The sequence below is a fragment of the Ochotona curzoniae genome, unplaced genomic scaffold (assembly GCF_017591425.1).
Source record: "Ochotona curzoniae isolate NIBS_2020 unplaced genomic scaffold, NIBS_Ocur_1.0 scaffold_4701, whole genome shotgun sequence".
Lineage (NCBI taxonomy): Eukaryota > Metazoa > Chordata > Mammalia > Lagomorpha > Ochotonidae > Ochotona > Ochotona curzoniae.
The window spans coordinates 83,446,347-83,474,286 of record NW_024467122.1 but is presented as its reverse complement, the minus strand read 5'-3'; the positions used below and the strand labels follow the sequence as shown (position 1 = coordinate 83,474,286).

The 27,940-nt window shown below is 52.2% G+C and overlaps 1 protein-coding gene across 4 annotated transcripts; it reads left to right on the top strand.

Moving 5' to 3' along the window:
* Positions 1 to 1,988: 1,988 nt before the first annotated feature.
* On the top strand, positions 1,989 to 21,148 carry HEXA (hexosaminidase subunit alpha). Of its 4 annotated transcripts, none has more exons than XM_040969078.1 (15): positions 1,989 to 2,279; positions 3,823 to 3,842; positions 13,568 to 13,640; positions 14,339 to 14,404; positions 15,417 to 15,463; positions 15,773 to 15,883; positions 16,390 to 16,491; positions 16,893 to 17,025; positions 17,655 to 17,835; positions 18,501 to 18,587; positions 18,705 to 18,777; positions 19,359 to 19,542; positions 19,663 to 19,753; positions 20,257 to 20,361; positions 20,908 to 21,148. In XM_040969078.1, exons 1-15 carry the CDS (start codon positions 2,027 to 2,029, stop codon positions 20,969 to 20,971), a joined length of 1,590 nt encoding a protein of 529 aa, XP_040825012.1. In that variant the 5' UTR covers positions 1,989 to 2,026; the 3' UTR covers positions 20,972 to 21,148. The 4 variants fall into 4 exon arrangements, with proteins under 4 accessions (XP_040825012.1, XP_040825010.1, XP_040825013.1 ...); XM_040969076.1 differs by lacking the exon at positions 3,823 to 3,842 and adding an exon at positions 2,651 to 2,655 and having other exon boundaries at positions 13,520 to 13,640; XM_040969079.1 differs by lacking the exon at positions 3,823 to 3,842 and adding an exon at positions 10,500 to 10,511 and having other exon boundaries at positions 1,989 to 2,287.
* Positions 21,149 to 27,940: the final 6,792 nt, after the last annotated feature.

Genomic DNA, 27,940 nt, shown 5'->3' with positions numbered 1-27,940 from the left:
GCTGATTCCTTCATGAGATGAAAGCTTGAAACACAGTTCAGGGCCTGGCGGCGTGGCCTAGCGGCTAAAGTCCTCGCCTTGAATGCCCCGGGATCCCATATGTGTGCCGATTCTAGTCCCGGAAGCTCCATTTCCCATCCAGCTCCCTGCTTGTGGCCTGGGAAAGCAGTCGAGGACGGCCCAAACCCTTGGGACCCTGCACCCATGTGGGAGACCCGGAAGAAGTTCCTGGATCCTGGCTTCGGACTGGCATAGTATCGGCCTGGCAACAGCTGTTGCGCTCACTTGGGGAGTGAATCATCTCATGGAAGATCTTCCTCTCTATATATCTGACTTGGCAATAAAAATAAATGAATCTTTAAAAAAAAAAGAAAAGAAAAGAAACACAGTCCAACAGCGAACTCTCTTTCAGATAGCTAAGTTCCTTTTTAGTAAAAGTTTGGAGGATAGAATGCTTTTATTCATTTATCAAGCAAGCAATTACCATTCGTCATTTGTGTCATCTTCCGCCAAAACTGTTGCCAAGGTTATAGCCATCCAAATAATTTATATGGCTCAATAACCCTTTATTCATTTAAATCACCATTACTTTTTTTTTTTTAAATTCCAGGCTCTGAATATTTGGATTTGGATTATGCAAACTGTCACTCATTAACTTGCTGGTTATCTGATACGCAGGCCAGAGAGGAGGGCTGGAATAGCACGCTTGGAAGAGAGCCTCTACCAACATCTCCAGGTGATTCTCCTTATATGGGTCCACCTTTCCCCTGCTGCCACTCCCAGGAGAGGGTGCCTGGAACTCCACTATCACCTTCGAACCCTCCCTGAACTACTGACCCTACAGAGTTGACCATGAACTTAGCTCCTCTGTAATAATTCGCAGAGCAGCCTCTGCCTTGGGAACCTGGCTAAACTCTGCAATGGCCAACAGAGACCCAGATGTGCGCATGCACACACACACACACACACTGCTAATAAAAGTTGAGATATAAGTACTGGAGAAATGAACTTCTGATTCAGATGGAAATTCTGCTTCCTCTACTACATTCTGTCTTTATGGATCTACCTTACTGACTCAGGGACCTAAAACCTAAATACGTAAGATTGTGAGTTTAAAAGCCCCTTTATTCTCAAGGCTCTTTTCCTGATCTTCACAGTTGTTTGCATACTGAAATGCAAAGTCACAATTTTAGAAAAGTACCTACTAGCCAAGCAAATTGTGTATCAGTACTGATTTTATTTCCTTTTGCAGGCCAGGACTGAACTACGCACGCTCTCATAGCCTGGCCATTACCAGGCAGGTTCTGGGGCTGCTAACTTCGTAGGCATGATCAAGACTTACGGATTTGCAATTCATTGTTTCACCTTCCATTTTTAACTCTCACCCCCCTCCCAGCCAAGTAGCTTCTGACCCATCAAATTTCTGTAGGAGAATGGAGCTCCTGAGGGCCCACCCCACTTTCATCCTCCACCTGGCACCTCGGAAACCAGAGGACCACCTGCAGCCAACCGTTGAGAGGGAATAGCTGACATCTGAGGTTGGCCCTAGACACAGACGGGTCCCGGGCCTGTGAGCCAGCGACTCCTCTCCAAGCCCACAGTTCAGCCTTGGTCCACTGCCCTCCCTCCTTGCCCTATGGCCTCTGTGGTCAAGGTGACACGCGGCTTCCACCTTTGTCCTGGGACTTGCCAGGTGTCCTCAGCAAGGAAACTTCCCCTCCGCTCGACGTCTCTCTCGCATCCCCAAGAGGGCGATGTCTGCTAACCCAGACGCAGGCCAGGCACCCGCGGGGAAGGATCGTTAGGTGCTAGGACCCAGTGTCCTCCCCCCTACCCATTAGCGCCTAGAGAGGAAGCGAAAATGCAGCAAACTGATCACGGAAGTGTGGCCGGCGGCCCTCGCCACGCGCGCCCAGTCACGTGATGGCTCCCGGCCACGTGACCCTGCGCTGGTCCCTCACGTGGGCGCAGTCCACCTGACCTGGGCTCGCGCAGCTTGGCCCGCTCGGGCGGTCACCGGCGGGCCATGGCCGGCTCCGGGCGGTGGCTGTGGCTGCTGCTGGCGGCTGCATTCGCTGGCCAGGCGGCGGCCCTGTGGCCTTGGCCGCAGTACATCCAGACCTCCAGCCGACACTACACCCTGTACCCGAACAGCTTCCAGTTCAGCTACCATGCGAGCTCGGCCGTGCAGCCGGGCTGCTCCGTCCTGGACCAGGCTTTCCAGCGCTACCGGGAACTGCTCTTCGGGGCCGGGTCCTGGCCGCATCCCAACCTCTCTGGTGAGTCGGTAGAGCTGGACGGCTCTGCAGCACCGCCTGTCTCCCCGCCCGCACACACCCTGACACCCACCCGGGCATCCGCCAGGCGTCAGGTCCCACGCTTCTGCCGCCTTCCGCCTTTCTCTCCAACTGCCGACTCAACCTTCCCAGGGTCCAATCCCCTCTACCGCTCACTATTTCCCTGAACCCACAGTGGGGTCGCACTAACCTGGGGTCTTGGTTTGTATTAGGCATTCATCCCCAAATGCTTGCTGCTACAGGGCTCAGGGAGGGCGGGGGGTCAGGATGAAAGCTTATTGACCCGTTGTGTGACCTGAGCCGACAGCAAAGACATCTGATGCTGACCAGGTCCTTTTGAAAACGGGACCAAGGCTGGGTATATAGGTGACACTCACAGTTTTTTGAGACAAGACACAGGGAGCTGTGCAAAGCTATGTAACCAGAGCTGGCACGCAGGATGGGCAGTCAATTCGGGATTCGTGTGAGAAGTCATAATTCAGCCCCATGAAGAAATAACTTTCCAATCCCTAAGTTAAAATGAGTTGGTGTTTCACTGGCCAGCCTTGGAAGGAGGGCTTTCCAGGTATGTTCTGACGGTGCCTGCCAAGTTAACACCGTACTGTGGTCTGCCCTCTGAGTTACCCCAAACCAGTACTACTGCCACCAACTTTCCCCCCAATTGTTCTGTTGAATAGTGGAAGATTATGATGGGAATATCCATACTGTATTTGCTTACCTTCCAATATGAAACCAGTGATTAAGTTAATAGGTGGCCAAGTTTGTCACAGTCTGCTGAACATGCCTCCACTGGCCACTGTTCCTGTGAGTGTGACCGGGACATAGGAAATATGCAGCAATTACTTGTTGCATGTGTGAAGATTAAAGGACTACTTTGTGTTAAGTTTGTAAGGAGGCTTGCTGGGTTTCATTTATTCTGACACCAGCTAAGACACAATGAATGATTTGGTTGCACATCATTGGTTTTGGGTATTTTTCAAGTTTCACGTTTGGAAGATACACATGATCCCAAGGGAAGGAGGACTTTGTAGTCTCCAGTAAGACCGCAGTCCTGTGGCTCTTAACTCTTCGTAGTGTGAGACTGCAAGCAGGGCCCATGAGAATGAGATGTGAGGCGGATAGCTGGCTGGGGAGGAGGGGTCAGCACTGGTTAGCTTTCTGTACTGGCTGAGTGCACGGAGCCTTTCCTCTGGCCACTAAGGCGTGCTCTGTGCAAGACTAGGTTGCTAGGAGATGTGTGGTTTTAAAAGCAAAGAGGAAGAAAATTGAGCAAGATAGCTTTGTGGTTGTGTTATTTTTCATGTGAATAAGCAGCTGGGGAATGGGAAGAGGAACACAGAGGAGAATATTTTTTGTTTCTGCAACATGTGATAAGGAGCACTGTTCTTTTTTTTTTAAGATTTATTTTTTTTTATTACAAAGTTAGATATACAGAGAGGAGGAGAGACAGAGAAGAAGATCTTCCGTCCGATGATTCACTCCCCAAATGACCGTAACGGCTGGTGCTGTGCCGATCCAAAGCCAGGAGCCAGGAACTTCCTCCAGGTCTCCCACGCGGGTGAGGGATCCCAAAGCATTAGGCCATCCTTGACTACTTTCCCAGGCCACAAGCAGGGAGCTGGATGGGAAGTGGAGCTGCCAGGATTAGAACTGGCGCCCATGTAGGATCCCGGGCATTCAAGGCGAGGACTTTAGCCGCCCCAAGGAACAGAGTTCTTGGCTGGGGGCAAAATAACTGGGGCACTTCAGAGCCTAATTCAGCTTAGCCTGCAGTTCTCGGCCAGCTTCTCTTCTCGTCGCTGTTGTTTTTCTTCCTTTGTTTACCTGTAGCGACATCCTTTTCTAGGAGCCCAGAGTAGCACCTAACCCAGGAAACTTCCGCATATTGGAGTCTGGGTGTGGTTTGTGGAAAATTCAGACCTTACTTCCTTGAGCTACTGTTAACGCCCTTGCCTTGAATATTTCCCTTGCAAGGTCATATGCCCTGGAGGACTCAGAGGCTCCAATGTGACTGTTACAGAGTGAGCCAGAGAATGTTTGTCCTCTCTTTATCCATGTCACTTCACAGTGGGCCCGATTTCCGAGAGTTGCTGCTGCTGCTTGTTTTGTAGTGTTGTGCATTTCAGGCATTTCTGTGGGGAACAAGGAAATGGTGATGAATGTCTCATCATCTTCTTGGAGGAGAATTTCAACAGAGAGACGAATATGATGAGTCTAAAGATTGAAAATCAAGGGGTGGGATTTATGGCACCACATGTTAAAGCACTGTTTAAGACTCTTGCATCTCAGGTCAGAATGTCTCATTCAAGTCTTGGCTACTGCAGGCCTACTAGCCAGCTTCCTGAGAATGTGCCTGGGAGGCAGTACAGGGTGGCTTGGGTACCTGGGCCCCTGCCATCTGCATCAACGCTGCAGACGGAGAGCCTGGCTCCGACCTTTGCCTGGCCAAGCCCCAGCCGCTGCAAACATTTGTGGAGTGAACCAGAAGATGAAAGATCTCTGTCACTCTGCCTTTTGAATACATACACAAACAAAACAAACATAAATTATGCCTAGTAAATAGAAGTGCTTAAAGTCATTATTTAAAACATGCAAATTAAGGGGGCAACATTGTGGAATTGAAGGTTAATGCTACATACGTAAGTCAGTTGGAGACCCAGCTGGCCCACCTCCCATTCTGCTAATGGCTTGGTGTTGCTGTCCTGCAGCGATGGACTTGGTGCACGGAGCCGATCATAGCACGCGTAGACACTCTTGACTGATGGTCAAAGCCCAAGTTTATTAGTGGCATCAAACTTTATACACTGAGGGTCATATATGATAAGAGAGGAAGCATTGAGCGTATCTACAAAACCCATCAACTGTTTCTATACTTCTGTTTGGAACTCCTTTTGTCTTGTATATTCCACCAAGTGTTCTCATACACATGATGTCCATTCAACTGTTCTTTTTTTTTTTTTTTTTAAGATTTAGTTATTTATTGGAAAGGCAGATATACAGAGAGGAGGAGAGACAGAGACAGAGAGGAAGATCTTCTGTCCAATGATTCACTCCACAAGTGAGCGCAACGGCCGGTGCTATGCTGAAGCCAGGAGCCAGGAACTTCTTCCAGGTATCCCACATGAGTGCAGGGTGCCAAGGCTTTGGGCCGTGCTCCACTGCTTTCCCAGGCCACAAGCAGGGAGCTGGATGGGAAATGGAGCTGCCGAGATACAAACCAGCACCCATATGGGATCCTGGCACGTTCAAGGTAAGGACTTTAGCTGCTAGGCCACACCGCCAGGCCCCACTCAACTGTTCTTATACAAATGGTATCCAATCAGGTATACAAAAGGTTGTTCTTGTGCAAATATTGTCCAATCAACTGTATCCTGTGCTCGCTGACCTTCTAGGGTCACAATGTCCTCCTACAGCTTGGGAAAATAGGCAGAGACGGCCAAAGTGCTTGGGCCCCTGCACCCACATGAGAGACCCAGAAGCTCCTGGCTCCTGGCTCCTGGCTTCAGTCTAGCCCACCTGGCTTCAGTCTAGCCCCCCCATCCATTTGGAGAGTGAACCGGTGCATGAAAGATCTCTATCTCTGTTCCTCATCCTCTCTCTGTAACTCTGCTTTTTAAATACATTTTAAAAATAAATAAATACAGATGTGGGCCTCAGAGGCGTGGTGTTAAGTAACGCCTCTGCCTGTAGTTGCAGATTACCATGGGGGCGCCAGTTCAAGTCCCAGTTGCTCTGCTTCTGTTCCAGCACTCTACTAATGTGCCTGGGAAAACAGCAAAAGATGGGTCAAGTCCTTAGGCTCCTCATCCCACCTGGGGAGACCTGGAGGAAGCTCTGAGCTCCTGGCTTCTGACCTCTCCAGTTCCAGCCATTGTGACTACTTGGGGAGTGAAGTAATGGATACACGATTCTCTCTGTCTCTCCTCCTTTCTCTGTGAATCTGCCTTTCAAGTAAAAATAATCCTTAAAAAAGTTAAATTAAACTTTATGTTCTAATAGTCTGGCAAGAAAAACAGCTGAGAGGGTGGAGTATTAGAGGGGTTTATGTGCTTGGGTGTAACTGGCTGCAGTGAAGTCAGCTTTTGTACAGTGGTGAAGATGCTTCCTACGACCCCTGCATCTCATATAGAGCTGCCTGGGGTCGTGCTTCCTTCTCAGTTCTGGCTTCCAGGTCATGCATACTCTGCTGGGCAACAGGCAATGGCCGAAACGCTGGCCACCCACCTGAGAGACCTAGGTTAAATTCCTGTCTCCTGGACTTTGGGAAAACGAAGCAGTGAAGGGGAAAGTGTTCTCTCTCTCACTCTTTTGAATTGCCAAATAAAATGTTTTAATATATTCATATGTATATACTTAAAAGATTTTTAAAAAGGTATATTTACTTTTATTGGAAAGTCAGATATACAGAGAGAAGGAGATACAGAGAGAAAGATCTTCCATCTGATGATTCACTCCCCAAGTGGCCATAGCAGCTGGAGCTGATCCAAAGCCAGAAGCCAGGAGCCAGGAGCCAGGAGTTTCCTCCAGGACTCGCACGCGGATGCAGGGTCCCAAGGCTTTGGGCCGTCCTCGACTGCTTTCCCAGGCCACAGGCAGGGAGCTGGATGGGAAGCAGGGCCACTGGGATATGAACCAGCGTCCATATGGGATCCCAGCATGTGCAAGGCAAGGTGAGGACTTTAGCTAGGCTACCATGCTGAGCCCTAACTTTACTTATTTTTATTTGAAAGACAGATTTTTTTTTTTTTTTTTTTACAGAGTGAGGAGAGCCAGAGAGAGCTCTTTCAGCTGCTGGTTCATTCTGCAAGTGATTGCAACAACTAGGACTAAGCTGATCTGAAGCTGGGAACCAGGAGCTTCTTCCAGGCCTCCCAAGTAGAGGCAGGAGCCCAAAACCTCGGCCCATTCTCCACTGCCTTCCCAGGCCATTAGCAGGGAGCTGGATGGGAAGTAGAGCAACAGGGACACAAACCAGCGTCCATATGGTCTGCCAGCACTTACAGGTATAGGACTAGCATGTTGAGCCACCATTCTGGCCAAAGTAGATTTGTAGTTTATAGTTGTAGGTATACTGGTGCAGATGGTTATGTGGCAACTTCAGACTGCTACATCACAGTTGCATCCCTGCTTCCTGTTGGTGCACATCCTGGGAAGCAACAGGCGATAGCCCAAGTACTTGAGCCCCTGCTGCCCGTGTTGATTACCTGGATGGAATTCGTTTTTTTCTTTTTAATTTAATTTTATCTTTTATAATGATTACATGTTTGATCAGGGTGGGAAGGATCGAGATTTAGGGAAAAGTGGATGAACTCACTATTTCCAAATTTGCTGTTTCTCCTTGTTTCTGGGGGAAGGGAAGAGACTAAGGTGGAAGCCACTCATGACTTTCCAAATGTCCCAGTACCCAGGGATGAGGAACTGCCACCTCTTGTCAACCCAGAGTCTGGATGTGTACATATTCCAAGGGTTTTACCCAAGTGATTTGGAGAGTTCTAAAATGCTGTCAATTTCACCAGTCCCAGGATGATGTCACCCTCCCAATGTCCATTGGCTGACTTAGTAAGCCTCAAGTAGTTTCCATTCACTGGGATTTTTTGCTGTCATCGTCTGACTGGGGTAGTTGTCCAGTTTGTTCTGTTCTCCTTCTTTCGCTATGGTGTCAAATGAGCTGCCATATTCTCCTTTTACAACAGGGCCTGTGTCCACTGCTCTACCTTTTCCATTAAAAAGGATGTTCTTGCAGGTGAGCCAGGTGACCTGGGCCAGGCGTCCCAAGCCTTGCTGGATCTCTCACTTCTGGGGCTATTGAACCCTGGACCCACCTCACAGGCTGGCCCCAGGACCCCAGGCTAGGTGACCTGTGTCCCTCCAGAACCCTCCCAGATGGGATTCTTGAGTCTTGGCTTCTGCTGATACAGTTCTGGCTGCTACGGACATTTGGGAATGAAACAGCAGGTAGAATATCTCTGTCTCTGTATCATATGTATTTTCTCTCTAACACACACAAACACACACACAGCCTTTATAAAAATAATTTAGGGTGCCTAGAGTGGTAGTCTAGTGGCTGAACTCCTCACCTTACATGTGCTGGGATCCCATATGGGTGCTGGTTTGTGCCCTGGCTGTTCCACTTTCCGTCTAGTTCCCTGCTTGTAACCTGGGAAAGTGTTGGAATCCTGCAGCTGCATAGGAGACCTGGAAAAAGCTCCTAGCACTTGGTATCTGATCGGTTTAGCTCTAGCCATTGTGGCTACTGATGGCTGCCCAGGGCACTAGAGACAAGGGGGCTGGTCTGCTCCACCCCGGCATATATCCCAGGCTTCAGCCTGGAACAAAGGAGCCAAAGGAGCCACAGGAGCCAGTTATGGCCCCGACCTGGCAGGATTCCTATTGACCAATGGCACACCTGAACGGATATTCCTTACATAGTTGGGGCACAAACAGCCCCTTTTCCTGCCCACGAGTCTAGAGGGGTATAAAACTCCTCCACACGTATCTCAGGCGCCCTTTTCGCTTCCCTCTTCCTTCCCCTCTGCGTGAAGGGGGCCCAGGAGCAGATTTTCCAATAAAGCTTCCATTACAACTCTGAACAACTTGCCGATATTATTCCACCAGTGGGCGGGCGGGCGGTGGTCATCATCTAACAGCTACTTGGGGAGTGAATCAGTGGATGGAAGATCTTTCTCTCTGTTTCTCCTCCTCTCTGTAGATCTGTCTTTCCAATACAAATAAATGTCTTTTTTTAAATAGTTTTTTAAATGAAAGGAAGTACTACCAGGGCAGGGAACAGGGCTGATTTTTCTTTCTTTATTTATTTTTATTTGAAAGACAATTTCACAGAGTAGAAGAGACAGAGATATCTTCCATATTCTGGTTCACTTCCCAGATAGTCTCCACAGCTAGAGGTGGGCTGGTGTGAAGCTGGGGTCCAGGAGCTTCTTCGGAGACTCCTGTGTGGGAACAGAAGCCCAAGGACTTCAGCCTTCCTCTGCTGCTTTCCCAGGCTATAAATAGGGAGCTGAATTAGAAGTGAAGGAGCCAGGACACAAACTGGTACCCTTATGGGATACCTGCACCTCGGCAGATCAGCCTTCTGTGCCATTACGCCAGTCCCCTGATTTTGCTTTTTTCTAAGGAGCTGAGTTAGTTATTTGAAAGGCAGAGTGATGGTGGAGAGAGGCTGTCTGCCATAACAGCCAAGGCTCACCCAGGCCAAAGTTAAGAGCCAGGGATTCATCTTGGGTCATCTCATGCTACTTTGCCAGATGTAGTAAAAGCAGGGAGCTGGATCAGTTTGGAGCAGCCAAGACTTGAAGAACCAGTGCTCTAGTGTTGGATGCCAGCCTGAAGATCTATGGCTGAACCCTCTTCAACACAATGCTGGCCCCTTGTTTTCTCTGTCACTCTGCCATTCCCTAGCACAGCTCCTTATGTTCCATAAGCACAGATTGGCTAGAGTGCAGAAATGGGCTGGAAGCTCATGCATTCAAGGGCTTCATTAGGCTGGATCTGAGGAGAAGAGGCCTAAACATGCCCACAGGTGTGGGGGTAGAAGGCGGAGCTCTGTGGGTATGGGAAACCACTGCCCAGGGCTGCACAGGGCAGGAGAGAGACAGCCTGACCTCCCTGGTCTTCAGTCCATAAACTTAGCCAGAAGCCACTTGTTTTCTCCATTCTGGGACCATTACTGTGAGTGAAGCGCCTTGGTGTGATGGGAATGTTTTGGGTCAGGGGTGGCAGGATAGTGGGACAGAGCAGTTAGTGGCACTGAGGAAGGACTCGCAGTTTTCAGGTTCCTCCCGGGCAGTAGTAAGTCCCCCTTTCCAGAGGAAAGCACTGCAACCTGAGGCTCCTGCATCCAGCCGGGGTCAGGGACAATGGCTCTAGCAAAGAGGGGGACAAGAGATAAGCTGTGCAGGTGGTGCTTCACCGTGTCCGAGGCTCCCAGGCCAGGGTGAGAGGCCTGGAGACAGGATGGGAGCATGGAGGAAGGGTAGCCATGGCACTTTGGTGGAGGGAGTTTCCCTGTCTGCTGGAACTTTAAAAAAAAAATTTTTTTCCATCCCTACCGCCCCCCTAAAAAATTTTTTTTAAAAAAGATACAGTGCACAGGTTTGCATGAGAGCAGGGCGGTGAGTGTCGGCAGCAGGAGGCTGGGGTCACAGAAGGGGCCCTGGGGCTTGGCTTCCATCTACAGTTCAGGAAGGCCTGGGTGTCTGAGAGACAGCCAAGATTGTGGTATATGGGAACGATGGCAGCACCAAAACTTGCTTTTCCTGCTTCCCAGCCTGCTGATGCCACTCAGTGCCTGAGGCCTTGGAATTTGCTGCCAGCCAGCAGGTATCCACAACACATCCAGTTTCCGGTGCCTCAGGTGTGTCAAGCACCCAGAACACACCCGGTTCCCGGAACCTGGGGGTGTGTGGGCATTGTGTGTCTCAAGGCAGCTGTACTGGATCCACCTGCACAGAGCACCTCAGAGGCCACGCTTTGTGAACAATTGTGAAATAACCCAGGGGTAGAGGTGTGGGCAACGGTTCAGGGGCTACTTGGAACACTGGTGTCCCTCAGTGGACGAAAGCACTTGGCTTTGAGTCTCAGGTCTTAGTTCCAGCATCCTGCCAGTGAACACCCTGGGAGGCTGTTGGTGTGGGTGCCAGCAGCTGGGTCCCTGCTGCTCATAGGGGAGACTCACACTGACAAGTGAGTGTTTGGGAAGTGAGTCAGCAGATGGAAGATCTCTCTATCTCTGTTTCTGCCTTTCAGATAAGTTTCTTTAAAAAAAAATGATTTATTTCTTTTACTTATAAACTGTAATTACTGAGGGAGAGGATAAGCCAGGGAGACAGAGATCTTCTTCCATGCTCTGATTCACTCCTTAAATGGCTGCCACAACAGGAGTTAGGCTAGAACAACGCGGGGAGCCAGGAGCTTCTTCCAGGTCTCCCACATGGGTACAAGGAGCCCAAGGACTGGGACATCCTCTGGTACTTTCCCAGGACACCAGTAGGGAACTAGGTCAAAAGTGGAGCAAGCGGTACACAAACTGGTACCTTTATGGAATGCAGACACCATAAGCAGAGAAGTAGTTTGCTATGCCGTCATGCCATCCTCTCAAATACATTTGAAAGTAAATGAATGCAGGAATGGCCGACTTTCCTCCTATTTCGATGGCTCCCAGTCCTTCCTCTCAGCACTCGAGGACATGGCAGCGTACCCCAGCACATCCCATAGAGCACTGGATCTGAGGTGGCAGGGTGGGAATGGCAAGCCCTTATGACAGGGACGTCGTTAGGGGCGCTGTTCTGGAAGAGTGCTCTTGGCTCTCCAGGGGAGTCTGTGCCTGCCCCGCCCCACCAAGGCCGCATACCCAGGAGTGGCAGGCACACATAGGAATGATAATGAAACTGCAGAAGAACGGCCTGGTATTTTCCCAGCTCCATTTGTGCTTCGGCTTTGCCTGAGGTTGGTGCCGCCTCTGCCACAGTTGCCATTAGGACCAGGACTGGGGCGAGGCTATTGTGTGATCTCTCCTTGTTTTGCAGACACTCCCAGGGAGTGTGGGGAAGTGCTCAGGGGCTCCATGGCATAGACCTGAGGGTGGGACCAGCAAGGAGGGGTGGACATAGCTTTCAATCTCCTCCTCTGTGCTTGTCTGCTTGATTGAGAAGCTTGAGATAGTCCTGCAGAGTGTGCCTTGACAGTGGCCCTCGCCCCCGCAGTCTGGGGGGTCTTGCATGTTGTGACGCCACATTTTGAGTTGGCCTGCCTGGGGGTTGGCTCGGTAACCACCCGCATTCCCTGCAGGTTTCGGTGGGTGTGGCATGGGTGCAGGTGTTCACTGGATGGACCAAGAGGCTTGTTCATGGTGGGTGTCGGCAACACCTGCGTCACTGTGCACCCCGAGCCGAGCGGAGGGACTAGGGTTACAAAAAAGACAAAACACAGTGGGTCATTCTTGTAAAGAGAATGCCGTTTATTTGAGGTTAGCCTGCCTCTTTTATAGTCTGCCCAGTTCCTCCCAGTATTATCCCAATGCTCAAGCAACTCCTAAGCTCCTCCGAGGGCATCTTGAAAAAGGGGAAGCAGGGAAGAGGGAACTTGGCGGTCAAGCCAGGATTGCCCATCCTGTTACACCTTGAGAAACAAGCTAAGCTGTGAAGTTAACCCTTGGGAGACCGGGGCCTACAGGTGGGGAGGATGAATGGGGCACTGCTGTGCTCACGAGGCATTGCGATTCCAGTTGACTCTGAATTCTCTCTCCTGGCCATGCCTTCTGTCCCATTCCCAGCCTTGTGGTTCCATGGGAAGCCTCTTGCCCCGGTCTGTGGGCTGCGTCATGGCTCCAGAGAAGAGCAGAAACACGGGGCAGTAGAGCACCACTCAGGCGGCCATAGAGCAGAGCTGGCTGGAAAGCAGGGATCAGTTGGGGTCTCCAGATGGCGTTAGACACATTCCGGTGCCTGTGCCTGGGTGAAGGGTCTGCGAGGGAAGAGGAGGGAAGGAAGCGGGCTGGGCTGGGGCTCTGTGCCTTTGCTGAGGCCACAGCTCTGCCAGCTCTGTCTCCTGTCACAGCTCTTTGACCTGTGGAAGGCCTGTACTCAGAGCCCTGGCAAGCAGCTCCCTGTGCAGTCCCAGGAGTGCAGAACTATTGCTTCACCAAGAAGCCTCATTCATGAAGAGATGTTAAAACTGGCTGGGCTGTGCAGTGAACAGAAACAGTGCCATGATGAAGACAAGCCACTGCCCAGAGGGCTCCTGCCTGGGTGGGGCAGGGCAGGGCCATGTGCTGCTGGCCTGAGCACAGGGTGGACACTGTATTGTTCTCATCGCTTAAAAAAAAACTTCAAAAATTTTTTTATTGGAAAGTCAGATATACAGAGAGGAGGAAAAACAGAGGAAGATCTTCTGTCCATTAATTCACTCCCCAAGCAGCCACAATGGCTGGAGCTACGCTGATCTGAAGCCAGGAGCCCAGAGCCTCTTCTGGGTCTCCTACACAGGCACAGGGTCCCAAGGTTTTGGGCTGTCCTCAATTGCTTTCCCTAGGCCACAAGCAGGGAGCAGGATGGGAAATGGGGCCTCCAGGATAACAACTGGCATCCACATTGGATCCTGGTGCATGTAAGGTGAAGACTCTAGCTGCTAGGCTACCATGCTGGGCCCACTTTGTACCCTTTTACCACAGGCATGAGTCGAGGGACCAGGTGGTGGCACCTCAGCCACAGCGAGCTTCCCCTGTCCTTGCAGAAGAATGGCTCGTGTCCGAGAAGAACGTCTTGATTGTCTCTGTGGTCAACCCAGGATGCGAGCAGTTTCCTACCTTGGAGTCGGTGGAGAACTGTAAGTACCACCGTGCCCTGTCTTCCCTGGGAGCCAGGACTTGCACAGAGCTGTACCCGCGCCCCTCGTGCCTGCGGGGACCAAGAGTTCCCCAGTGCAGAGGGCAGCCACAGAGAAGTGTTTGCAGGACACTAACCAGTTCGTCTCACTGGGATACCTGCTGCGTCTCTATCCCAGCCACATGTGCTCATCACTGGTATTAAGAGCCTGTGCTTAGGGACTGGATGCTGGGCTTGTGTACTGAGTCCCGAGTCCTAAGGCTGCTTTCCACCACCCTGAGCAGCCATGCTCTCCCCATTCGTGAGTGAAGTGGGTGCGGGTGGGGAGTTGCTTCTGCCCCTGGCCTCACCCCTCCGGGTGCATTGAGCCCTTGTCTGATGGCAGGCCTGGCACTTTGAGCCCAGTGCTGCAGGGGTCTCGTGTTTGCGCAGGGAAAGTCTACTCTTGTGCAGAGTTGCTGCTGTTGCCCAACTCCCTCAGGCAAGTTCTTCCTAGGCCACAGGCCTCTTCCCCCACCCTCTCCCCGGGAGATCAGCCCCAAGCTGTCCTGCGCTGCGCAGGCCTCCTCTTTGAGAGATTTCTTCAAAGTTAGACTCTTGCTGTTTTTTGTTTGTAGTCCCGGGCTTTAGGTAGAGCATTGGGACTGTAGGCTGAGGATGAAGAAGCTTCACCTCCCTGGGCCGTTTCTGCCGTTTCAGACACCCTGACGATCAACGACGACCAGTGTTTACTCATCTCCGAGAGCATCTGGGGAGCTCTCCGAGGTACCGACGGCGCAGGCGGCTGCAGACCAACCTAGGGAAAGCTTCCTGAGACCAGATGAACATCTCCCTCCACCTCCATTCCTCCCAACCCCCGACTCAGCTGATGCTCCTGGGAGCCAGCAGGGAGAAACATGTCATTAGAAAAGGTCTTAAGTCTATGGCCACAACACCCTGAACACGCCCGATCTCGTATGATCTCGGAAGCTAAGCAGGGTTGGGCCTGGTTGATACTTGGATGGGAGAAAGGGTCTTAAAAGCAAAAGAACTGGAGGCCCTGCAGCTGGGACAAGACCTCTGCTTGCCCTTGCCTGTCTCCAACAGCTGACCGCCTCTGTCTCTGATGGGCCCGGAACCAGCCAGGCCTTAGAGACTGGCTGTCTGAGTCAGAGTTGGACAGGTAGGCCACTGGAGTTCTTCAGGCCACTGGCACCCAGGTGCATCCTCGTGACCCTGCCATTCCCCCCTCGGTATTCAGGGATTCCACAGGCAGAGCTCATCTGCTGGGAACACGCTGTGCTCTGAACTTGGCCTGCTTGTCCGTGGGAGCTTCCGCATGGGCCCTCTGGCCACCTCTGCCCACACCCCCACCTCAGCTCTCCACAGCCCAATCCCTCCTCCAGCTCAGAAGAGCGTGATTGTGAGTCATTATTGAGCCGCCTCCTTCAAACCAGAGTCCTTGGAAATTCAAGCTTCCGGTTGCCTCGTCACGGCCAAGTCAGAGAGGTGGTAGAGGGTCCACAAGCTAGGAGAACTGCTTTGTGTGGCTTTGTAGCTCCTGACGAATTAGTCTGTGGAGCTACAACCCCCCTAAGCCACCTCGTCCCTGTCCCATCCTCGTAACACAGACCTGGAAGGGTTCAAGGCTAAGGGAAAACAGAGAGGTGCATGGGCTTCAACACTTAGCAGTAGGCACTGAGATACCTCCACCTTCTCGAGTAGCACAGTGGCTGCCACTTCCTGGCACCTGCTCATCCAGAGCCTTCCACTCTGTCTTCTCTCTGCTTCTCCCCAGGCCTGGAGACCTTCAGCCAGCTTGTTTGGAGATCTGCTGAGGGCACAGTGAGTCAGGGGGGACCTTCCTAGGGGGCCTCTTGTGTCATTTCTGGGTTTTTTTTTTTTTTTCCCTGAAACCCTTGGGTGGGGTCCTAGGGGCTTACAATAGTCTCAGCATGCAAGGGGTGAAAAAAGGATGGAAAACGGTTTGGGAGATATGTTTCTATGCAGAGACGCCACCACTTTGAAGGACACAAATGCACGGGGCAGCTGCTGGCAGGTGACTGCTGGTGGCCATGAGTGTGAGGCTGTGTTTTCTTGGGAGCTCGGCACCCTCGTAGGACAGTCACAGGCTGTCATGTTTGCTACACACAGTTCTACATCAACAAGACGGAGATTGACGACTTCCCCCGCTTCCCACACCGGGGCTTGCTGTTGGACACATCTCGCCACTACCTGCCTCTCTCTAGCATCCTGGACACTCTGGTACCCAGACCCTTGGGCCAGCAGGGGGTTCTGGGTGGTGGAAGAAAGGGATCTCTATTCCCAAAGAGTGAGAAATTAGCATGCAATTCTTGGGGAGCTCCCCAGGGGACACGGGAAGTAACAAGAGGGACCTAAATCTGTCTGTGTGGCTATGGTGAGCCAGGGTGCCCTGGCCTCTTGGACCAGGCCCAACACTTTAGTTAGGATGAGGTCAGAAGGGAGAGCCTTTAGAGGCTTAGCTGAGTTTAGTGCCCAGTTGCAGCGGAGCCTGGAACTTGGCATCCATCAGCCTGGGCTTCAGCTCTGCGCCTCACAGTGCCTTGCGCTCCCAGCAGGCCTCACAGCCTGGACCAGCAGAGTCAGGCAAGCTACGCAGAAGGTGGCGCAGAGGGCAGCATCGCTGTCTAGGTTATTTGCATGGTTGGAGAGACTGCAGGACACTGTGGTGGGTGCCACCCTCCTATGTTGCGTGGATTCCCAAAGCTTGCATTTACTCTGGCCCACAGGATGTCATGGCGTACAACAAATTCAACGTCTTCCACTGGCACTTGGTCGATGACTCTTCCTTCCCGTACGAGAGCGCCACCTTCCCCGAACTCACAAGAAAGGTTGGTGTGCATTCTTGTCCACAATGGTGGGTTCCTGTGTGAGCCTGACATTGGCCAGCAAGGACAGTGGCCAATGAGATTTGGGCAGATGTACTGACCCACGGGTTAGATAGTGGGCTTGGAAATGAGGGCTTGGAACTGACACCTGCCCTTCAGTGCAAACTTTGTCATTAGTCTGCTGTGTGACCCATCTCGCCCAGGCCTGCCTTCCTCGGTACTTATGTTCTGTTCTGTGGGCACAGTGCCCACCTCATGTACCTCACTGAGGCTTGGGATTCTCAGATAGAGCAGCCATTGTGGTGAAGTCCTGGAGGCCACCATGGGGCTGTGGTGTTTTGGGTGTCTTACTGCCGAGTCTTAGGGAGAAGAGAGCCTGAAGGTGGGTGTCTCGTTCCTTGCAGGGGTCCTACAACCCTGTCACTCACATCTACACAGCACAGGACGTGAAGGAGGTCATCGAGTACGCACGTCTCCGGGGTATCCGTGTGTTGGCAGAGTTTGACACTCCTGGCCACACTCAGTCCTGGGGACCAGGTGAGGCAGCTGACCAGGTGGGGTAGGAGGAGGGCCCCTCCACCAGCGCATGGGTTTCCAGTCGGTGGCTCTTAGGTGTGGTCCTGAAGAGGATCTGCTCTGCCATCAGCTTCCCCCAGCTGTCAGAATGAGGTTGGGAAGATGCCCTCTGCACTCAGCTCAGTGTGCCCCACGAGGGCGCCTGTGCAAGCTCAGGGATCTGAGAGATGCCCACCCCACACACAGAACCTCCATAAACTGGTTCGGAGAGGCAAAACAAGCACTTGGCTGGGGGGGCGGGGGGGGGCCTGGAGACGTTCAAGCCTTTCATGTGATGTGAACTTTAGCAGATCCTGGGCCGAGGGAGTGGTCCCTTGGGAAATGTGGACCCTGGCAGACAGGAGGAGTCAGGCAACACAGATGGGGCTCCCCCTCTGCTTTGCCTCCAGGCAGCATGGGGAGAGCAGCCTTGGGAGCAAGGGCAGCCCCTGCTGGAAGCCCAGGCCACTGTGGATGAATGGCTGTGATGGACACAGCATGTGTGAGCCTTGTATTCCTGTAATATTGGTGAACAAGATTGCTTCACTCTTGTATGTGTGCCTGCCTGCGTGCGCACACATTTGACCTCATGTGATTCTCTGTTGAGCTAGGTATCCCTGGATTGCTGACTCCCTGCTACTCGGGCTCCCAGCCCTCAGGCACCTTCGGGCCGGTGAATCCCATCCTCAACAATACATATGAGTTCATGAGCATGTTCTTCCTGGAGGTCAGCTCTGTCTTCCCAGATTTCTATCTGCACCTTGGCGGAGATGAAGTTGACTTCACCTGCTGGTACGAGCTCATTGACCCACCCACCCACTCCCAGCACAGCAGGGTCAGGCGCCCCGGATGCTCCCCTGGGACCATGGTCTCACACCTTGGCTTTCTTGCATCTCCTCTGAGAGACTCCCTTGTGATTTTCACTTGATGATCTCTCCCTTCCTCCTCCTTGGCATCCTTCGGGTGTTTATGGAGAAACAAGCTCTGGGCAGGCAATTGTAGAGAAAGAATAGTCCTCTGTGCATGGAGCTCAAGACAAACTGGGTGAAAAGTGACACAAGCACCAGAGACTCCTGCATGCCAGGTTTCCCTGACCTTCACCAAAAAGCCCGAACTCAGCTCTCATGAGCACAAAGGGGCAATGGGGCTTCCTAAAGTAGATGGCAGTTTTGCTTTCTGGAGGCACCAGGAGGAAAGAAGACAGACGTGGTGAGGTGGGGTCTTTAGCAGTGGTGGGCAGTCAGGCTGTTCACGTGCTGGAGCTGTGAAGGGAAAGGCCACTCACTGTGGTCCGGCTCACACGTACAGCTCCTGCACGTGGCTTTTCCCCATCTCACCACCCCCATACCACGCCTTCTCATCAGTGTTTCCATTGGGAAAGATAGGTGGGGGTAGAGAGACAGGTGACTAACACACAGGACCCTGCAAGGGTGACAGTGCCTTCTGCTACAACGCAGGAAGTCCAACCCGGATATCCAGGACTTCATGCAGAAGAGGGGCTTCGGCAGTGACTTCAAACAGCTTGAGTCCTTCTACATCCAGACGTAAGGAAAAGGGCAGGGGTTGTGGGGGTCCTCACGCCCTCTTGGGCTTGCAGGGTATCCATCCGCAACCCCAGCCAGGCTGAGCCCAACACACTCCCTTTGCACCCCTCCTGGCAGCCTTCTGGACATCATCTCTGATTACGGCAGAGGCTACGTGGTGTGGCAGGAAGTGTTTGACAACAAAGTGAAGGTGAGCCTTGCGCGGGACCCCCTGCACCCTCCCTGGCCCTTCCACACCTCCTCAGGAGCGGAGCCTCTGGTTAGGGCCACGCTTTCCCAGTCAGAGTACTTGGAGCAGTCTGCCATCTCCTCCGGAAAGGCTGCAGAGACTGAGCCCTGGGTGTGGGGTCACAGCTTCTGTCTTCTCTCGCTACAAACCCATCTAGAGTTAATACACTGCCAGGGTATCTGGGGGTTCCTCAGACTCAGGTAGGCTGTGTTTTCCTTCCTGGATCACCATTGAGGGCCTCGCAGCTGTGTGAGCGTAGCGCCCCTTCTCTTGTAGTGAAGTCAGTGGTGCCAGTCAGATCTTTGCCTCCTGTCACATGCTGGGTTCCTGCAGGATCCAGGTCCCAGCCTAAAGCATAGGTACCAGCCAGCAAACAGAGAAGTGTGGGAGGACCAGGGCCGGTGGCCCCTGCCCTGGGGCATGAGCTCATCCTGAGGTGTCACAGACACACTCAGCAGTTGGGGAGATAGGAGACACAGCCCCCAGGAGTGCTGAGTAAAAACTGGGTCCAACAGTCCCTTTGCTCTGTGCTCTGGCGGCAGATTCGGCCAGACACCATCGTCCAGGTATGGCGGGAAGAGAACCCTGTGGGCTACTTGAAAGAGCTAGAGTTGATTACTAAGGCTGGCTTCCGGGCCCTCCTCTCCGCCCCCTGGTATCTGAACCGCATTGCGTACGGCCCCGACTGGAAGAACTTCTACACGGTGGAGCCCCTGGCCTTTGCAGGTAAAGGAGGCAGTTCCTGACTGGGCTGGTGGGCAGTGGGGGGTCAGGGTCAGACACTGAGGAGTGGGGACCATATTGGGAGGAGGGCTGAAGGGGAGCCCACATTGCCTGAGCCCACAGGTACGCCCGAGCAGAAGGCCCTGGTGATCGGTGGAGAGGCCTGTATGTGGGGAGAGTACGTGGACAGCACAAACCTTGTCCCCAGGCTCTGGTAAGAGGGGCTGGGCTGAGGACAGGACTCCTTTCGTCACAACATCCCCATCCCTTCCTGCCTGGGAAAAGGGGCTCTGCCGGAAATGCATAGTTCCCACGTGACTCTCCACAGCCAATAGGTGTTTAGGGCAGGGATCTCTGGGCCTGGTACCACAGGGGACACAATGAGGCCTAGGCGTTGCGACTGCCTGGCTGCAGATCTGCTCCTGGGAGTCGGCAGTTCCCATGCAGTGTCCTGCAGCAGTCCCCTCAGCCTGGGTCCCACAGCTGAAGTAATCAGTGGTCACAGTTATTCTTGCTCCCATATGACAGGAAGGGGCGGGGGGGTCCCATGCCACCTTTGAATAAAGACAAAGCCAAGTGATGTGACCCTGAGCAAGGCGTTGGTTACCTGCCTCAGCTCTGGGCATGGGCAGAACCCAAGGAGGCAGTGATCTGTGTGTGGGCAGCTGCTTGGCAACACGGGGCCTTACCTGCTGGTCCTCCCATGCGTCCCTCCAGGCCCAGAGCCGGGGCTGTTGCCGAGAGGCTGTGGAGCAACGAGTTGACGACAGACACAGAATTTGCCTTTAACCGGTTGTCACACTTCCGCTGTGAGCTGCTGAGGTAAGCAGGCTGGAGGGCCCCCAAGGTGGAGAGCAGGCCCAGGTGTGCCCCTGACTGCAGGGGAGGGAGTCACAGTGACAACCTGAGCTACAAGAGGCCAGCTTTGGAGTAGACACTGTGGGCCTGACCTGTTAGGTATACAGCTTAGCCCACCTGGCAGGCACAGTCCCCTCTACACTTGAAAAATGCATATTGCTCATTTCCTAACAAAGGAAGGATACCTGGAGGGCCCCTCTGGAAAACTGATGAGGTCTAAGAACTTGGGGGTTTGAGATGCAAGGCAAGATTGTTCTGTGCCCAGCCCACACACTGGCCTGCAACGTAACCCCTGCCACTCACCAGTATGCAGCCCTCTAGAGCCAAGAGCAGAGGCACCCAGCTGGCAGGGGTACAGGCATGCAGGAGAGAAACAGGGAGGCCTTCCCCCAAGTCCCTGGGTCTCCCTGTGCCAGCCCCAGGTAGGCTGGAGGTGAACTCCCCAGGTAAACTGATGCACAGCTTATGTGCCTCGAGGCTTATGTGCGATCTCTTCATGTCCTCTTGCAGGCGAGGAGTCCAGGCCCAGCCACTCAACGTAGGCTACTGTGAGCAAGAATTTGAGCTGACCTGAGCCAGCAGCACCGGCACCAAGGAGGGTGCTGGCCTTAGGAGCTTCCACTGCGCCCCGGCCGGGCATGGAGCCCCCTGCCCACGAGTCCCAGTGCCTGGAAAGAAGGGGGCCAGTCTTTGTGCTGGCATTTAATAAAGAGGGTCATGGCATTTTTCTGTCATGCACCTGTATCACCTGTATTGTCAAAACTGTGACTTTGGATGACCAGAAATCCTGTGGGTCAATGAGGTTGAGATCTGTCTCCTTGGGAGTCAGGGGTGCATATCATGACTTGATGGCTGAGTAACCTGGCTCCTTGGGGGACCGCACCCATGCTCTACCTGCTCCCTGCACGCCCATGTGCATATTCAAGGTCCATCCAAAAAGGAGACAGCCTGGAGACCGAAGGGTTAGTAGGGATCTGCCAAGTTACTGTCTGGCTGCCTGTGTTTCACACCAGTGCTGGCTCCATCCGTCTTGGACACGTGCTGTGGTCCAGACAGTGGATGCCGTGTTGAACTGAAGATCACGTTCCCGGAAAGCCATGCTCATTCTCCTTCTACCCCCCCCCAACCACCCCAATACCATTTTCAAGGACAGCAGAACCCTTGGGGACAAGGGAGGACTGCAGCTATGGCTCTGAAAAAGGGGACAAGTTTTGTCGGAGAAGGAACATCTCACAGTGGGTCCTTTGTGGGAGTGACTGTGCAGTAGGCACAGTCCTTCAGTTCAGTTTGACACCTTCTTGCCTGGCTCTAAGTAGGAAGACCCCCAGAGCAGTCCCAGGTGCAAGGGAGGCAAAGCTGAGAGGGGTCCCCAGACCTGGTCCTTCAGCATGCGGCTGATGCCCTTGAGGAGCTGGTCATGCTCCACAGCCTGGCCGCCTCCCGGGATCGGGTGGATTTCTCCTCCAGCAGAATTCTTTTTGGGTTTCTTCTCAGGTTAGCCCAGGGCTCTGACCAGTCAACAGAGGAGCTAAGGATCCCTAAGTTGAACCCACCAAGGAGGGTGCCCTTTACTCTATCAGAATCCTGGGGTGGGGTGGGGGTTGCCTGCTGAAGGACTTATCCTGATTGAGTCTTGGACCTTGGTTGCTGTTTGCAGTTAAGCTAAAAGCAGACAGTAAGTTGAAGAATCCAGGAAAACACTTGCATTATTAGCAATTCTGTGATTTCTTGTTACTGTTGAAAATCTTTTTTTTTTTTTTTTCCGAAATTTAATCACCTTGGGCCTGGCCCGATAGTGTAATGGTTAAGGTCCTCGCCTTGAACACACCATGATCCCATATAGTCACCTGTTCTAATCCCAGCAGCCCTGCTTCCCATCCAGCTCCCTGCTTGTGGCCTGGGAAAGCCATAGAGGACGGCCCAAAGCTTTGGGACCCTGCACCCGCGTGGGAGACCTGGAGGAAGTTCCTGGCTCCTGGCCTCGGATCGGTGCAGCACCAGCCATTGCAGCCGCTTGGGGAGTGAATCATCGGATGAAAGATCTTCCTCTCTGTCTCTCCTCCTCTCTGTACATCTGCCTTTCCAATAAAATAAACAAATCTTTAAAAAAAAAAAAAGTTAACCACCTCAAGACCTTCCATGTCAGGATGTGCTGTATCTGTTGGCATCATTGATCTTAGGGTGTTCACCCACACACCAGCTTCAGACCCTGGGCTGCTGATAGGCAGAGGCAGCAGCTGGCACCTGTCATCCCATGGAGCAGCTACTCCGCTTAGCCTAGGCCTGTTCTCTGTACCACAAGGAAGTGGGCAAAACCCTGCCCACCTCTACTGTCAGCTATCCACCTGGGTGCACAGCAAGCCCGATGGGCACAGGAAAGCAGATGGAGGCTGGGAAACCATTCATGCCAGGGGCCCTCTGCTGTCTGCAGGGCCCCCTGGGTACTGAGAGGTTGGAGTGCTACCATGATGCCAGTGATGGAGCTGGGACTATGGGAGTACAGGGTCTCTGCCACCCACATGGCCTGCCCCAGTCTCAGCTCTTGTGGGCACTTGGTGAGTGAACCAGTGGATTGAAGATTCTCTCTCTCTCTGACTTTCAGATGAAGCTTTTGAATGTTTATTTGTTGAAGTTTCCATCTCTGTTCACTTGCTGATGTTGTGTGTGGGGGGAGGGAAACCTTTGAAGCAGTCTGTTTCTTGAGTCAGATGTTTAAAATGTCCATGAACTTGGCTTTTTCTTTTTTCAGAGTAATTACGGCACTCTGATGGCATCCATGTTATGTCCTCCTCACCTCCACAAATGCCCTCAGTGCAATTTCAAATGTTTCAAACCAACAGATAAATGCAGAGAATGAGCACATGGGCAGTATCTTTCCTGCTTCTGTTTTGTGGAGTGGAACACCTGAAGCCTGTACAGGGCCCTCTCCCAAGTCCTGACCCCTCCTTCCCTCCCTCCTGCCACAATAGCTCCTTTTAGAATCCATCTACAATTTCATTTCTTCTGGAATCTGATACATGTCTGTTAACCTCTGCATATTGTGAAGTTCTTCATGGCTCACATTTTTAGCAGACACGGAATGTGGGTGAGAGGAAGCAGAGCCGCCAGCAGACTTGGCAGAGTGGGCAACTAGATTATGCATTCCTCATGAGGGGGAGACCTGCAGGAAGAAAACGCAAGAGTGCTGGGCCATGGTTTTTCTGGACTCCCAAGCCAGAGATGATAGTAGAAACGTGTGTACAGAGGAACAGATAAGGCTGTAGTGTCATCCTGGTTAGTTCTCCTCCCCTCCAGTGTAGCGGATATCAATATCACCCTCATTTGTTAGAGAAGCAGATGTGGAAGACTTGAGTTTGGGGGAGGTTGGTGATGCTGTGAGGTGTTGAGGCAGGTTAAGCCACGGCTTGGGATACCTGCATCCCACTGCAGGAGAGCTGGGTTCTGCTTCCCATTCAATTTCTGTTAATACTGCTGGGAGACAGCTGGTGATGGCCCAAGTACTCGGGATTTAAAAAAAAAAAAAAAAAAAAGGTTTATGTATCTTGATTTGAAAGCTTTTAGAGAGGAGAAAGAAAGGGAAAGATCTTCATCCACTGGTTCACTCCCCAAATGGCCACAATGGCCAGAGCTGAGCTGATCTAGAGCCAGGAACCTCTTCCAGGTCTCTCCTGTGGGTACCCATGCACTTGGGCCATCCTCCATTGCTTTTCAGGCCATTAGCAGGGAGCTGGGTTGGAGATAGAACAGTCTGGCTTCAAATCAGCGCCCAAACGGAAGTTTAACTATTCCACAGTTCCGGCCCATACTTGAGTTTTCTGCCACCCATGCAGGAGATTGAGTTCCAGACATTTAAGAAATGAACCAGCAGATGAATGATCTCCCTGTTGCTTTCACTTTCAAATAAAAAGTAAGCTGGTTGTGCCCAGCACAGTAGCCTAGTAGCTGAAGTCCTCCACTTGAATGTGCTGGGATCCCATATGAGCACCAGTTCGTGTCCCAGCTGCCCTGCTTCCCATCCAGCTCGCTGTTTGTGGCCTGGGAAGGCAGTAGAGAAGGGCTCAAAGCCTTGGAACCTGCACCCAGATGGGAGACCCAGAAGAGGCTCTGGGTTCCTGGCTTCAGATCAGCTCAGCTCCGGTCATTGCAGCCACATGAGGAGTGAATCATTGGACAGAAGATCTTCCTCTCTGTCTCTTCCTCTCAATATGTCTGATTTTCCAATTAAAATAATTCTTTTTTTAAAGGAAAAAAAAAAGGATGAGCCTGGTGTGTGTGGAGCGGAACTACTAAAGGGAGTTCTTCAAACCTAAAAGAAATGACAAAAGGTATCCTAAACTACCAGGAAGGAGGAAAGAACAATGAAAAGAAAAATATACAGATAAATACAATAGACTTTCCTGTTGTTCTGCAGCTTTCGAAATAGTTTGAATAACATTGCCTAATATATTTGCAAAGTACAGATTAATACTTAATGCAATTATATTCTAGGTGGTGCGGACAAAAGAGATTTATAGGCAGATGAAGTTCCTACACCTCAATGTAACTGATGATGCTGATATCAAGAGACTGTGTCACATACGTATAATATACCTAGAGTAAGGAGCAAAGTTATCCACAGGAAGGCAGAAAAATGGAAACAGAACTGAACAAAAGAACAACAAAAAAGCTTAAGTGATCAGTATATCAATAATTACACCAACCAAGACAAATGTTGGTACAATTTGTGAACTTTTTTTTTTAAAATATTACTTTGAAAGTCCAAATTACATTGGAAGTGAACACATACATAACACACACTCAGAAAGAGCTATTTCAACTGGATCAATCTCCATAAGGCCACAGTGGACAGTGCTGGGCCAGGCTGAAGCCAAGAGCCAGGAGCTTCATCTAGATTTCCCACGTGCGTCACAGACACTCTAACATTTGGGCCAACTTCTGCTACGTTCCCCAGGCTCATGAGCAGGGAACTGGATTGGAAGTGGGCCAGCCATTATACAAACCAACATCCACATGTGATGCTAGCATCACAAGTGTTGGCTCTACCCACTATACCACAACAGGTACCCTTAGAGTGGATTTTTTATGGCCAACCATATACTGGCTAAGAGAAATGCACTTTCAATATGACTAGGCAGGCTGAAAACAAAAGGGGACAAAAAGATGCAACCTGCAATTAGGGGCTATGTGAGTATCGGGTGAAATCATCCAAAAAGCTTACCAAGAAAGAGATTGGCATCGCATAAATAATGGTATTCCCGTCCACAAGGAATCCACACATGCGCCCAACAGCAGAGCTACAAAAATGTAATACAGCTGGAAGGAGAAACAGACAAATTTACAATAGCAGCTGGAAACTTCAACACTCCTCCCTCAGCAACTGACGAAACAAAGAAGAACCCAACATTATCAACAGCCAACAGGAGGCACGTGATGCTTACAGAATGCTCCATTCAACCACAGTAGAACAGACGCTACCAAAACTACCAAAACGAGGCATTTCCCAGGCTGGCACAGTGGCAATGTGTTACCCTGCTGTTCAGAATGGCCGCATTGCACATCAGAGTCCGTTGAAGTCCCAGCTATTGGCGGAAGCCACCTTCCTGCTAATACATCCTGGAAAACAAACTCCAGGGCTTGGTTCCTCGCTGCCAGGAAGGGAGACCTAGCTGGGGTTTCTAGCTCCTCGCTTCAGCCCCACCCAGCCCTGGCTGCTGTGCCCACATCTCAGGAATGAACTGTCGCTCCCTCTCCCTTACTCACTGGCTTCATTGTCACTCCACCTTTCAAATAAATAAATCGTTTGTTTGAAAAAAAAAAAAAGACTTACCTTTATTGGAAAGTCAGATATACAGAGAGGAGATACAGAGAGAAAGATCTTCCATCTGCTGGTTCACTCCCCAAGTGGTCTCAATGCTGAAACGCACCAAAGTCAAGAGCCAGGAGTTTCTTCTTGATCTCCCACGCAGGTGCAGGATCCCAAGGCTGCTCAACTGGCCCGTCCTCAACTGCTTTTCCCAGGATGGAAAGCGGGGCCTCCAGGATACAAACCGGTGCCCATATGAGATTCCAGTGCCTGCAAGGCAAGGACTTTAGCTACTAGGCTACCGCACTGGGTCCCCAAATAAATACATCTTTTTAAAAATCCTCCAAAACATGAACCAAGACTATAGACCAAGGTTTGAGGTTGCCAGAACTTCAAGGAATATAAAAGAACTGAGTTGCGTAGTGTGTTCTGACTACAGTGGCCTCCAACTAACACAGAGCCAGAAATGATAGCCAAATACAGTTGTGAGTAAAACAGTATGGGTCAAAGAGGAAGACTGGAGGAAACACACACACACACACACATACACAATGAAATCTTCCCAAACGATTAAGTAAATAATCAACTAATCTCAAGGAATAACTTTTCACTAAGGGATTTTTTTTTTAAAGAGAAAAAGAAAGACTTGCTTTTAAACCTAAATATTACTCAGGAGTTTATTGGAACAGCCAGCCAATGGCCACGGGTCGTGCTAGAATCTCCCATTATAAACAATAGCCAACTTATATTTACTACGTAACTTATAAATTCTCTTCACTCCTACTGTGTCCAGACATCACTGGACCCTCCTAAAAGCACAGGGACAAGCGCCAAGAGAAACAGATCTGACACCTGCCAAGTGTAAGCAGATTCAAAACACACCCTTGCATGTGCTTTTCACGTTTGCCGTTACGATCGTGCGTGGACAGCACACGAGGCGAACACTTGGTGTGGATGAAGTTCCTGACCCCAGTCATACGGGGGCCGGTCCCTCCCGCCAGCCCCGCACCCAGAGGCGGTACGGACCCCAGACCCCGCGCTGTCTGTTCTCCCACACTCGCGCGTGCCACGTCCAGGACGTGGGAACCATTTGCAGGGTGAACAGGAATCCAAAGAAAATCCTCGCTTCCTGAGGTGGGGTCGATGGCCAGAGCGCGGAAGGGGCGCCTCTTTCTCAGGGCGCTGGGGAGGCCCTGAGGAGACCAGGCGGACCAGGTCGGCGCCGACGGACGGGCGCCGGGGTGTCGGACCCGGTGCGGCCCCTCAGACCCCGCCACGCCCGGAGCGAGGACGCCTCACACGCGTCTCTCTCCCCGCAGCACCCCGCGCCTCACACCCCGACGCGGGCGACGGGGCGGTTGCCATGGCGACCGGGAAGCGCGTGAGCCTTGCCGCCGCCCCTCCCTCCGCGGCCGAGCCCGGGCAACACCCCCTCTGATTGGTCACGGCTCTCTCATTATGCAAATGGCTTGCGTAGACTCGCGGTCGGCTGCCTGACGTCACCGAGCACGGGGGGCGGGGGAGGCGCTCTGGGCGGCCGGGGCTTGAGGGGCTCGGGCAGGGGCAGCACTCGGGCGGGCGCCCCGGGCACCTCAGGCAGGCAGGCACCCCGGCGTGCCGGCCGCCGCCCCTGCAGGCCCCGCCCCCTCCGCGGCGCGGCCCCGCCCCCTGCAGCCCCGCTCGCGCCGCGGCCCCGCCCCCTGCAGCCCGGCTCGCGCCGCGGCCCCGCCCCCTGGCCCG